The 14,001-nt window shown below is 46.1% G+C and overlaps 1 protein-coding gene and 1 long non-coding RNA gene across 2 annotated transcripts in view; one reads left to right on the top strand and one right to left on the bottom strand.

Annotated features, from left to right (window-relative positions):
- The window catches only part of LOC112564786 (ras-associated and pleckstrin homology domains-containing protein 1-like), a 52,052-nt gene that overhangs the window by 33,589 nt on the left and 4,462 nt on the right, over positions 1–14,001 (bottom strand). Inside the window, 1 exon segment of the mRNA XM_025239858.1 lies at positions 13,519–13,642. Within this exon segment, the coding sequence (XP_025095643.1) occupies positions 13,519–13,642 (124 nt within the window).
- On the top strand, positions 6,602–10,701 carry LOC112563834. The gene is made up of 2 exons (XR_003099132.1): positions 6,602–7,395; positions 10,066–10,701. It is a non-coding gene; the product is annotated as an uncharacterized LOC112563834 (long non-coding RNA).

The raw sequence follows: 14,001 nt of genomic DNA, 5'->3' as shown, positions 1-14,001 counted from the left end.
CACGGCATCCACAACACCAAAAAAAAACGGTGCAATCTAGTGAGGACAGAATTCAAAGAGCTGGGTGGAGATGGAAGCTTATACATACATATGACCCCTACTCATACGCCATCACCCCACCACACACAATCCCCTCATACACCATCCCCCCAACACACACGACTCCCCTCCCACCGCCACTCATACACGATCATTCCCACCACACACACACAGACACATCTAGTAACACGCACTCCCGTGCGGTGTGAAAGCGCTGTGGACAAGAAGCTCAAGCTACACACACGTGCTGCCACCACAAGGCACACACAGCGGCAGCGGCATTGCCAGCACCCGCACTGGGTGTTAGATCATTAAAGGTTGCTAATTACACTCATTGGCAACGACCGCCCACTAAGCAAATGATCCTTAGTCCCAGGCCAGAACGCTGACTAACAGAAATTGTGTGTTGTTTGGGGGTGGGGGAGATGTAGACATAATTTGTACACAGGACGACTATACAGCAGTACGACCTGACAAGGATGAGGGCCTCAATCATTACATTTCTTTGTACTTACGCTTTTCAATCCACCCTTGAAGCTACATGTTCTCCTCCTCTCAATCTTATCACACAAATATTATTACAGACACTGAATCAGACTGCGCACTCAGCAAGACATCAAAACAAGACTGCTCGTATCACAAGTAAAACAACTCGCTTAGTTTTGTTCCTGGAAAAAAAGTAGGGCCATGCGACTCCTACTCCAAAACAAGGTCTGTGGATGACAAAAGAGAGAAATTGAGAGAGACGAAAAGAAAGAAATCACGTGATATGACAGTTCAGTCGCGACTCCTATGTAAAAAAAATATACGAAACGGCCATCTTTAGCTTGCTACGTTGTGGTTACGTCGGTTCCCCGAAAGATATCTAGCCCAGGGATTTCACAAGCATGTTTCAGAACACTCTCATTAAACGCACGCCCTAGGACTTCTCGTTAGTTCCCGGTTTCCAGCAGCTCATCGATTCAGTCCCGACAAACACCATCATCGTTCCGGCGGCGACCAATTTAATATTCTACATCTATCTGTCTCCTCTCCTGCCACTGCCCACCGTCAGAGGGACTTACCCATCAAAATCTCGTTTCGTTGAAATTTTTTTTTTCTAGAACTCATCTGCATCGCGCCTCCACAACGTATGCCCGCCAGACATCAGGACGACACCCTGGACTTTAGTAATGTTCAGACGGCCGTTATTAACGTTAATTTGGTCACCACCATCTATTCTGTCCATTTATCGAACTTGTTTGTCACGAGAAAACTCATTCAGACGCACCAACTCGTGATCTGGAGACATGAAGCCAGTTTACTAAACAAGATTTTACAGCGAGTCACAGACATCAACCCTCAACCAAAGCATTCACGCGGAACTAGAAAGCATCACTGTGCCAGAGAAGTAAGTACCCTCTCCCCCACTTCCAGTGATTTGGTCAGACTCGCAGTCACAGTCACAGAACCTGCCACCTTCCCAGACTCCTTCCACGCCGCCTGTCAAACAAAGCAGACTCATTTTGTTTCTGCACTGAAGGGAATAATAAGCTTTCACAGCTCAGTGATGGTTACCAATCTCAGGGAAAGAAATCTCAGCACCTTCTTTTCTATTTAGAAAACTCCCCCATACCACTGTAACTCTAATGGTGTCAACACTTGCTTCTGAAATTCTCGGGGAACCCAAAAATAAAGAAATGGCGGAAATGCTAACTGTTTCAGTCCTAAAACGACGATAAAGGCAATGTTCGTGAAGGAGAGTTACTTTTTTCAATGTTTGCTCCGGAACGATGCAGATTTTTCAGTGCTTGAAAGAAAGCCGATGTAAACTTCTTCCTTTGAAAGCGCTGCATACAACTTGGCACTCTCCGCTAAATTCGGTTTATATTTAGCCACTGAAAGGAGTCTATCGCAGCCTCCTTGGTAATGATAAGACAGGAATGGGCAGCCCCCTGGAGATGCCTGTTAGAAAAAAAAAGTAGGAGGATTGGAGACGTCTGGAGAAGTATGAAGAATGTGTATCATTGGTGGGGACAGTGGTGGATTCTAAAGAACTGTGCGCGGTCGAAACTGTCGGGGAAGAAAAGAACTGCACGGTCCGGTCGAAACTGTAAAAGAGAAAAGAACTGAACTGTGGACTGGTCGAAACTGTTGATTTAGAAGTAAAGAGCTCACGAACTGTGATTGGCTCAAAGTGTGTCAGGAGGTCATCTACAGTTTTGCATACAGGTTGAAAACGTATGTGCTGTGGACTGGTGGGGAGAGTGGTGGCAGGGTGGGGTAGGGGATTGTTTACATTGAGACTATTGGGGGAAAGGGCAACAAGAAACACTTCCAGGGTATGGAACTGCTCTTCGCTTGTGCGGTCAAATTTCTTCCTTTTTCTAAATAATTGATATTCTGAATTTATGCAGACGCATAGTTTTTTCTTGATATGTAATGGCTGCAGGTGAGAAGCAAAACGCTCGCGCGCGCGCACACACACATGCACAGAGATGGAGAGAACAACGGGATGACGAGGACGTGGAGTGATGGTTGAGAGAGGAAGAAAACAAAATCAAGCTCTTGCTGTGTGCGGCTCATCTGACAAAGAAAGACAGGAACAAACGACCGTGACCTTTGCTGCGCAGCAAGCTCGCGCCATGGAACTAAATCTGTCAAAGACTTTTGTGAAATAAGGCCAGGAGAAAGGTATTCTCACCCCTTCCCCTCCCCTTTGTGTGCGTTCGTTAGTGTTGTGCGCAGGATGTAAACAGCAACAGAGCCAGATCTCCCACTCACAGATGTGCATATGCGTACAATAGTTACAGGCATCGCACATAGTATACTGTATATGTATATACAGCTGGTTCGTTCCTTCTGTTATCTGAACACGCTTCACAAAGGTAAGTGTACGATACAGCTGATCTATGTTTGTTACTGGTAGTAAGTGTACAATAGAGCTTCTGGTTTCTTGTGTATCTGACATTTCTGGAAATTGCAGAAACGCAGAAAGACAAGAAGAAACAAACTGCAGGAGGATTTTTAAGCTTTTGTCCACAAGACTAAGGTCTAAGTATGAGGAGGAAAGGGGACAGTAGATACTTGTTTCCTTCCCTCTATCGCCCTTCCCATCACAACACTGATCACCATAAACTAGAAGCACTTTCCTACGTACTTTCCTACCTGTCCAAGTTAATGCAAACTAAAGCCTTGGGGGCATATAAGCAACGAGAGTAAGTAGTTTATCGTGTCCAATCGTGTTTTGTATGATCAGTTACAATTTCGACGGTAACATCCGTGGGTAACCATTAGTAGACGGAAAACAGGGTCCTCGGAGCCCCTAACAGTTTTGCACCTCAGCCAGGTAGTGAGCTTCAACACACATTTTCGCATTACCACGTCAAATCACCATATCTAAAATTATCCGACACTAACATTTTCTCATCGCATCTTTCCCGATTTTTCATAGTTTGAGGTTGGGAGGACACGGGGAGGAAAGAAGATTAAGCAAAATATGTTTACAGGTTTATGAGCAGAGCCGGCAAGGGGCGGTAGACGTGCACAGGAAGAAGGGAGGTAAGCCGCAAGATACGGGCATCCGGCAGCAATTACGGCCTGGAATGGCCGGCGCCGATACACGACCCCTCTCCACCGCCGCCTCCTTGTTCTCCGCAGCAGCCAGGTGAAGCTCTCAGCACCGGGGTATGCAGAAGGCCAGACAACATCGCCTAACGACTGCATTCCTTCCTGCAGGTAACACTGCACAGACCGCTAGACGCAGATACAAACACACTTTGTCCTGACGGCTTCACAGGGCTTCCAGAAGGGACTCGCAACCAGTGCTCAACACTGGTTACTCTGACAGGAAACAGAAGAGAGTGCACTTAAAACATCCAGGGGTTTAGGTGGGCAATTTGCCACCAACCGACCTAAGTACATGTCGTCATTTTAATTTTCTGGCGCCATGGTCCTGGTATTTACCTGCCTCGGCTCGACCGCACTTACCAAGCATCAAAGGGTGGTTTGGATGAGGGGGATGAACAATTATTTCAGTGCAAAATTTAAGGAGAAACAAAGAACTAGATGAAAATTTTCAACGGTAGCGCTGAAAGTATGCTGGTAACGTCACAAGGGTAAGAACTCGACTGAACAAGCAAACGTCACAAGGGCAATAACTCGACTGAATAAGCAAACGTCACAAGGGCAAGAACTCCGCCGCTGAACAAGCAAACGTCACAAGGGCAAGAACTCGACTGAACAAGCAAACGTCACAAGGGCAAGAACTCGGCTGAACAAGCAAACGTCACAAGGGCAAGAACTCGGCTGAACAAGCAAACGTCACAAGGGCAAGAACTCGGCTGAACAAGCAAATATTTTGACAGCATAAAGCAGAATTACATCCACTCAACATGAAAGTTCGTCGCAAGTGCTCAAGGGAAGGTCGCACAGCAGCTATTGAATTTCTCGTTTGTTGCATCCAGGGTTAAGCAAAGTGTGAAAGATGTTCGCCGGAGGTAAATAATGGGTCACGGTAAGTTCGCTTTACACACAGTGTAAGCTATGGATATATATATATAGCAAATAATAAAAATGAGAAATAATGCGTTGAGGTGGCTTCCTGAAAATATTTCAAATCGTTGCTTGTCAAAACTAATAGAAATGCACTTCATTAAAGAATGCAAGTGTATACGTTTCTATGTCTATGTATGCACCGTGAGAGGGAAAATGGGTTTGTGCCTGGGAGTTTGAAGAAGTGGGGTGGGCGTGGAGAAAAAGCCGGGTGAAGGAGACAGAAGGAGGGCTGAAGCCTGCTAGACACGGAGCAGGGAGAGCCCAGGTGAGGACGCACAGAAGGCGGGCATTGCTTCGGGTCATCTGCAGACCTCATCAGAGTGTGCGGGTGAGATAAGAACGGCACAGCGGCTGCTGCAGCAGCTTCACCTGTAAGCGTGTTCATTAGAGCACAGCTGCAGCAGACCAGCTGGTGAAAGAGGTCTCTCCTCGTCTGATTTCCTCATTTCCAGCCATACACGCCAAGCCCACCTTTCCTCTTCCACAGTCTGTTCTGGTGTCTAGCAAAGCAAGAGCTAGGGCAGTTTCGGTGGTAACGGAGGCAAAACAGCCAGCCTTACCTTTGGGTACACAAACACGAGTTATGTGTACTTAGGACACAGGATAAAGTCAGTCTACAGAGACAACGTATATACACCCCAAGCACACCAGGAACATACAATAGGTATACATATCTCGAATATAGCCAGCGGGTATACACACTTACACATATACCACCAATATTAAAGAACGATATAAAATGGCCTTAATCGGTTTTTTTTTTTTTCTGGCGTGTATCGCCTTACCCGCATATTTCACTTAGAATACATTATCTTACTTGCATATTTCACTTTTGATATGCATCGCTTTATCCGCATATTTCACTATATATATATAGTCTTACCTGAATTCATATTTCATCGTTGTTATATATATATAATTTAAAATATTTTATTTAAAATTTCGCTGTTAATATATTACTCCTAACAACGCACACTGCGTAAAACAATAAAAGAAAGAGAAAACAAGTGTATGGGATCATGTACAGCAATGTTATGTAATACAGAGAGACTCTATGAAAATGCCAGCTTGTTCTGATATCAGAGTATATCAGAGAATCTATTATTAGATCGTATATATTGAATGTCTCATTTCGCACGCGCTGTGTGTGTGTGAGGGAGAAAAACAGAGAGAGAGAAGAGTTGATAAAGAAAGCATGGCAGAATGGAGAAAAGGGCAAGAAGTGGAATAAAAACGTCTATTATCGACCTTTTGCACGACAAGCGTAGCTAGCACTTTGCCTCTTAGCCGTGCTTCACAGGGTTCAACCTTGTCCTCGCAGTAAATCCACTTTACCCTGCAAGTTTTCTCCTTTAGCCGTTTGAATGTGCACCCGCTCAGCGAGGCCCTCCCATCGCGATCAATACCCGCCTGAACTCATCTTCAATTTTTCTGCTGGATCCTCGCAAGAGCACGGACAATACGAAAACCTTAACTAAAGAAACGGCAGCAAATTTATTGGAAAATGAAACATTAAAACTGCTTCGGGCTACCGCTTTGCTGGTCTTCAGTCTGCAGGCCAAGCTTCCCCTTCTCCGATCAGTTTTATCCCACAGCACAACAAACTTTTTTACTTTTTAACCTTCATATGACTGAATCATTACAAGTTGTAATTTTACCCTAAATACAATAAACACCTTATTCCACACCATTCCTTCACATTTGCAGCCTAGCATCGTCATAACTGCCACAAAGTCTTTTAGCGAACACACAAACAGGTGTAGCAATCACGCACCTCGCACAGTTTCAACTAACCAACCCTCACACAACATGCTTGGTCCTACACATCGACACAAACTGTTGTACTACACATCGACACAAGCTGTTGTACTGAACATCGTCACAAGCTGTTGTCCTACACATCGACACAAACTGTCGTACTACAAGACCAAACAAACTGTTTTCCAACATACCTCTACGCTGTCTGCACGTGCAGCCCGTCGTGGTCATCGCTCACACACAAACACACAACTCAAGTCGTGCTGGTGGCGAAGGGAGGCAAACAAAGGCAAGTCCCCGAGAGGCGAGCAGGCTGGCACGGAGGCCCTCGCTGCAGGACGTGCGCTGGGCAGAAGCCGATACCTCCCTGATTACTGTTCGATGTGAGGGGTCGTGACTAGTTACACTTTCATCTGCCGCCCATCTCTTGCGTCCATCCTCTTCAGAAGAGTCAGGGAGGATCAGGCGGGGGGACGCCACGTCACGTGAGAGGGCCTTGCTTGCTGCACCTCCGTGTGAGAGGCAGCTTGTGACAGTGTTTCTTACCGCTAGTCCGTCACGTCCAGCACACGTACAGCACTGCACGCCGCGCACTGCCGCGCCGCCTCTCAGCTGCCATCGGCAAGAAGGAGGGGGAGAGAGAGAGCGCCAGGAGGCAGGAGAGGTGCTGGAGAAGGGGGAGCATCAAGACCCCCACACCCCTACCCACCCCAGCCGACGCAGGCTGCTGGTGGATCTCGAGTGCTAACAGACCACAGATAGTGTGTGAAGGGGTTGGTGGAGGATTAAGGGGTAAGAGTACAGACTGGCACCACCACCCACCACCACTCCTCCCCCACCCCAGCCATACTGTGGCAGAAGCTACTGAGGAGAGATTCGCTGGCAAAAGGCGCACGGCTGAGAGTTTGGCGAGGTTCCTCGTAAGCGCCAGATGCTGCTAGCAGGAGCGAAGCGAGTTCTGACAATGCTCGGGTAAGAGTGAGGGGCGATGGGAAGACCAGTCACTGACAGTGACACGAGCGCCAACAGTCACAGCCAACGTGAACTGGCATCAAGAAAAAGGTAACGATTCCTGTACACTTTGTTCCTCTCCGTCCTCTTGCTACTAGTACTCTCCTCCATCTACCTCCCTGCCTCTCTCCCTCTTTTCTCCCTCGCTCTCACACAGGGAGCGCGCATGCCAGGTATGTTGGCTGCGCTAAGACTGTGCGTTTCTTGCAGCTTACATTCCTGTTATTTGTGTAACAAAAGCACTGCTCCTGTGTTGAGGATCAAAAAGAACGAGGATACTACAGCCACAGGACTCATTCCTCGTTTCACTGGTCGATCTCCATTCGTCTTTATTGAACGAGTCCTGTGTGTCCAGACAGTAGTACTTAGTCTTCTACATGTAGTGGTACAGAGAGGGTACAGAACACTACATGTAGTGGTACAAACAGTAGTACTACATACAGGGTCAGTGGTACGAATAGCAGTACAAATAGGGTCTAGAGGCAGAGCTCGTATACATACATTTAATTAAGGACTATCAAATTACGGGTACATTTTTGCTGGAGTCGCTGACATCTGTAGTGACTCACAACATTTAGCTGAGGGCAATTATATCTTTTTTAAATGCTCAATTTTTTTCATGCGCTTCTTTGCTCGAGCAAAATAACTGAGTTTAAAATCGCTTATCTCTACTCCAGCGCACCGAATAACAGTCGCCGACTGGACAGACTTTTAAACCGGACACTACACCATTACCCACACCGACCACTGAGCCGCCACCTAAAGATATCACGAGACAATCGCATCATCTTTGAATTAATGTTTGATGTGATTATCGACAAAACATGTCTGATACAAAAGAGACTACAATCATCAACTAGTCATGAAAAGGGAACAATGATTCCGTCGTCATGGCGACAAAAATTTGGTGCCAATATCAGTTAAAAATACTTGCTGCCTCAGGCGACCTATTTTTTTTTTTTTTATTCCATTCCGGAATTGATAATGAAAATATGAGACTTTCAGGGCCATATGTTGACTAAACAAGGTTGAATGCGTGTTTCTTTCTTTTCTTTTTTTTTTCTTTTTTTTCTGTGTATTATTTGTATTGCACAAGGCTGCGGGCTATTTTGCCTTTGCGTTCCTACTGTTTATGGCTAGGGTTGGGGAGGACGCCCCTGGAGCTTCAGTAGGCGATCGCAAACAAAAATAAAATGACTTTAGTGCACGCCATCTCATGTAATTGAATATTTCCTTGATACTGAGTGTAGGAGAGATGGTTCTGATGGTGTACTGTAGATGATGGTTCTGATGGTGTACTGTAGATGGTTCTGATGGTGTAGGAGACGGTTTTGACGCACACACGATGTGACGGGTATATGTCTGTTTCCCTCGTTTTTAATGTACCAATTAATACATCCCCCGCCACACGCACACATGCGCGAGCTCGCATACACATACACATACAGTATTTGCTCACAGTCTATCAACTGTGTAGCTACGACAGTACTTTTTCTCTACAGCAAATGGCCACAGACCCAAATTTTATTAGAACTCGTTTAAGGCTGACTGGAATGGATATTATTTAAGACACAGACCCAGATATTTTTTTTAAAACCCGCTTCAGGCTAAGCAGAATGGATTTTGTTGATGCGTCAAAAATTGTCATTCTAATTGGGCAAAGGAGATCGAAACTTTCATGTCAATACAGTACATAGATTATACCTAATTACGCCTAATTAACATAAGCTTTCATCTATACACCACTGGATGTAAGCTTTACTTCTTTACCACAAAGAAATCCCAGCGTTTAGACGCTTTCTGTAAATGCACATGTTTGATGGCTTAATCCCACAAAAGTGGGCTAGTTACTCAAATATTCTGAGCTGGTAGACTGAAACGAAACTGGCACTTAAAATGGATGCCCTAAGTAATGTGTAGACAGTCACGTGGTACATCCTCTAACGTGGAGAGTCGTCAACACTGCTACGTGATCACGTGGCGGAGGTTGTCAGTGACGGTTACGTTTGGCAGGGAACATCATCAGAAGGGAAACACCCGCGGTGCTGGTAAAGATAAAAACTGCCTGCTGAGTGTACCCGTGTAGAAGGCTGCACTGATGACAAGAGGGGCGAGAGTTGAGTGAGTGGATCGAAAAAAGTTTTTTTTCTCTCCTGCGACAGTGTCCCTTCAGTTTTCAGCTTTCGATTGTACAGCATGCAGCATGCGCCCTCATCCACCACGTAGCATCGAACGCAACAGTTATTCGGTGCACGCACGGTTTTTATTTTTTTGTTTTGTTTTTTGTACATCAGCCTGCTCCAAATGCGTGCTACGCTTGTGTTGTGGGTGTCTGCAAACAGTCGCGCGTAAAGAGTATGTGCCTATCTGCAAACAATGGTGTGTGTGTAAACGCACGTGTCTGCAAACACGCGTGTGTGTCTGTGTGCACGTGTCTGCAAACAGTCGTGTGTAAAGTGTGTGTGTGTAAACAGCCGTGTGTAAAGAGAAAGTTTGTGTGTCTACTAACAGTTGTGTGTAAAGAGTGTGTGTGTGTTTGCATGGAAACAGTTATATATATATCTAAAGAGAGTGTGTGTTGGGGGGGGGGGGGAGAATAGAGAGATATCTGTAGATAAAGAAACTGTGTTTCTGCAGTTTTATGAGTCATGAAAGGAAAAGGCCACTTGTTCTCTACAGGCCAGAAAACAAAAATTTAAATATTCAGAACTTTTTTTTCAGGCAGACGGCTGTATACTTGGCGTGCAGACGAGCTGACGTGAATGAGACTTGCATCGCTCAGCCGACCGGACTTTTCCATTTCCCTCCCAATGAAGACGACGACACCATCATTAGTCTACAACCACCTACTTGCTGCATGGCGCTTTGGCCACTTCCTTCACTGCTGACGCAAGCAAGTGCGATGTCCTGTTGCTGTAGCAGCCAGTCAGTCACTCTTTCTTAGTATCCCAATCCTGGTGAAGGGGAGATCACGTCGCTCAGCTTCTTTCCGTGATCAGAGGAAATGCTGCCGAGAATGAACAAGTTTTGCTCTCTGTGGTCAACCCTCACGGCCTCTCATTTAAATCCATTCCCTTGTCCAGAGTCTTCATCTCGCGGGTGGGTAGACTCGAGCATGTTTGCCCCCCTTGTCATGGTCATTTTGAGCGAGGGCGGTCAGGAAAGGGAGATAATTTCCAAGGCGATTAAAGCTCATCAAACTGCTACACCAACTGCTCATTAGTTCAGACGGAACGGGTAACAATTTATCACAATTTTTGTGGTGCAAGCACGGCAAAGAGACGAGCACGGCAAAACAAGACAAATAAGCTTAAGAAAAACAGAAAAAACAAACCAAATAAACCAACCAAAGAAGGATATTTGTCTCAAAATCATCGCATTAGAATAATTAGACCACCGATTCTTCTCACATAAAAGTCGTTCATTAGTTCGGAGATTTTGGGGGAGGGTATCTTTCTCGGGCACAGCAACTAAATATTTAAGGAAGACCTTGAAAAATCTCACCCTCTTCTCGCGAGCTCGGTTCATTCTTTCTCTATAGCACTTCCAGTCCATCTCTTTACTTTAGTTTCTCTTTCTTTTGTGCGTGTGTCACAAAGGCTAAAGATTGAAAAAAAAAACACACACAAAGCAAAAAGGGAAAATGTCAGCTTCACCATGAGGGCTAATGGTGGGTGTAAGCGTCTTTGACTTAAAAGTGTCTGAGAACAGCAGACTCAAGAAGTTAAAAGAGAAGGCTGGGGCAGAGAGGTGGGGAGTGACAAATATCAGTGCTCTGTGATCCCCGAGAACTGAAAGCTTGTTCGTTTCTTTCCACACGAGCGTTTTCCCCAAGCGGTGATTTTGTACTAGTGAAGGGAGGGGTGTTGCAGGAGGAGGGATTCGGAGGACCCAGAGAAACGCCGCCACCCGTACCCCAGGCAATCAACGCTGATATCAGCTGTCGTATCCAGAAAGGGTACGTGTCTCCCGAGACGAAACATCACAGGCTTTTACTGCGGGAATGCGACTCTTGACCAGCCAGCCCCATTTATGGTCGACAAGAAGTCTTAAAACATGGACGCTCCTAAGGGCTCGCTGGATGACAGTTGCCGAGCCACAACTAGAGAGAGAAAGATCGCAACCCAGTGCTGTGCAGTGACCATTAACGCTCTCGTTGCGCCAGCCACAGCGCAGCAGTTCAAGGGAGATAACGCTTCATGTCGCAGGCACTCTGCATCATCGATTCTAGTTCCTGACGGTTGTCATAACTGAGCGATAAAAAACGGTTGTCTGTACGGGCGTCCGCTAGCTTAGTGGTCAAAACACTCGCTTGTGCCCACTGCAGTGCGAGCCCCTGGAGTTCAGATCTCGTCTCGGGCTTCTCTCCGCGATACCTGTTCGAAGGGCCGGTCGGCAGTTTTCTCAGGTTTCCTTCCCATCATAGTGCGAAATCGCCTGTAGTCTGAAGCACTTTCCCTCCTAAACCGCTAAACAGTCATCTAGAAATTTGTTCTAACTCATGAACGGTGAGCATTGATTGGAAGCTATCGCACTTATGGCGTTTATTGCATTCCTTTAGTTTGTCCATCCGTACATCCTGCATTTCACTCACAGCACCCAGAATCTCTTTTTTCCGCCCACCATGTTTCTGGCTTCTTGGATGGCTATCTATAGACATTCTCACTCAAAACGGTCAAACCATTCTTCTGTAACAAAACCTGTTCTTTACTTGGCGGCTTTCTTTCTGAGTGACCAGAAAAAAAAAAATAATCACCATCTATCGCGACCCATTACGAGTTTGCCGCCCACACCTCGGTGGCTGTCGGAAGTCTGGCCAACTACACAGAAAGCTGCAGTGCACCAGCAGCACACACCGCGTCTTTGATGTGCCGACGCAGGCATCTTTAAATAGTCCAGCATCCATAATAGCTTCCGCAGCAATATACTGCCCACTCACACACACGTTCATACACACACATATGCACACACGCTTGGTTTAACTGCACATACATGCACGCGCGCGTACACACAAAATACATCACAAATGTAATATGCAGACATACGCATACACGCAAAAGAACTCACATTAACATACACGTACATACAAGAAAGGACTACAACACACACACCACACATATGCGCAAGAGCGCACAAACACACACACGTATCCGCATTGCAAATAACACACACACACGCACACCCAACCTATGTTCTTGCTGAGACTGGCCCTCCCCATGCACTCAAATGTATTCTTTAATATTTCAGCTAACAGGCAGCCACCCACCCATTTGCCAACATGTGTGCTCACAATGGCGATGTAAGTGATACTGCAGTGGGAAATCATGTCTCATTATATTTTAGCCAAGGGGAAGGAGCAGGGATAAACTGCTGCTTAAAGCACGGTTTCACCCCAGCAAAATGCTGTCGTCTCGTCAGTGATGTTGCAAATGTGTTTACATTAACTGCAGTAGCTCTCATCTGCTCGCGAACCGTGCACGTGGTATTGCTTCAACAGCAAATTTTCAAAGGTTTTGAAGTTTGTAGTTGTGTACACACATACACCTACACCTTTTCTCACATGTGAAGCGTAAGACATCATGGGTTGTATTAGCGAGAGAAAGAGTGCCTGTGTTAAATCAAAACTGTCGTTTTGTAAACAAGCACGTGCATGTGTTTTTTTTTCTCCTTTTCCCTCGGTCCGCAACGGTTAGCGTCTGTCGCCAACGCAGTGAGGATTGGCTGTCAATGGGTTCACATCTCGGGCACGCTGTCTCTGCACGAGGCATCTGTTTCAGGGCTGGCTGCTTTGCCCTGATTTAGGTTCGGTGTAAAATGCCAATCAATGCACCCACGCAACCCCCCATTGTCATGATGAAGTTTGTAGCTAGTAAGAGCCTCACAGTACACTTGCCGCTTGAAAAAAGATGGCAGGAGCGGTCAGGTACGGTGTCAGCAATAAAGATCAGCGACGACGAGGCGATGATGATAATTCATCGCGTCGTCGTTACGACTTTTCCCACTGAGTAGAAGCAGGTTTACAGAGTTTGAAAATAATAATAAGGAATGTACCAAGTGCTGTTTTGTGTACGGATAGTGACAAAGCATGCAAAGGACTTCAGCACTCAGTAGATGGAAGTGGAGAGACATCGTGTGAAATGGAGTAATCACACCAAGAAGACGTGAAACACTCACCATGTGAAAGTGAACTAGGTTGTTGCCCAGCCATCCGCCATGATGCTCCAGGGTCTCTTCGTGGTCCTCATGGTCGCTGTCAGCCTCAACCTCACTGTCGCAGCGGTAATCCTCCTCCTCCATCCTAAGAATCAATCAATCAATCGATCACCAACAGAAAGTGTAATCAAAGCCCAGAGCATTTTAAAACAAAGGGAAGATGAGTCTTTTTTCAACATACTAGTAGACACTGAGTAATCCACATGACAAACAACTAAGAGAAAGCACAGCGTGGTTAGAGCACTAGCATGCGAGGCCGGAGGGGCGGCTGTTTAGTACCTGTATAGCAACAAACTTCCCCCCACCTGACCCAGCTGTTCAATGGGTACCTGACCTTTTAGAAGGTTGGGTTAGGAAAGGTAAGGCATCGTGCGAGATGAGTTGAGCAGTGTCTTCACAAAAAGCTGTCTGAGAAATATGCGGTCTCTAACACCTCATTCCCCA

The sequence above is a fragment of the Pomacea canaliculata genome, linkage group LG5, assembly GCF_003073045.1.
Source record: "Pomacea canaliculata isolate SZHN2017 linkage group LG5, ASM307304v1, whole genome shotgun sequence".
Lineage (NCBI taxonomy): Eukaryota > Metazoa > Mollusca > Gastropoda > Architaenioglossa > Ampullariidae > Pomacea > Pomacea canaliculata.
This window is presented reverse-complemented; position numbering and strand designations above follow the sequence as displayed.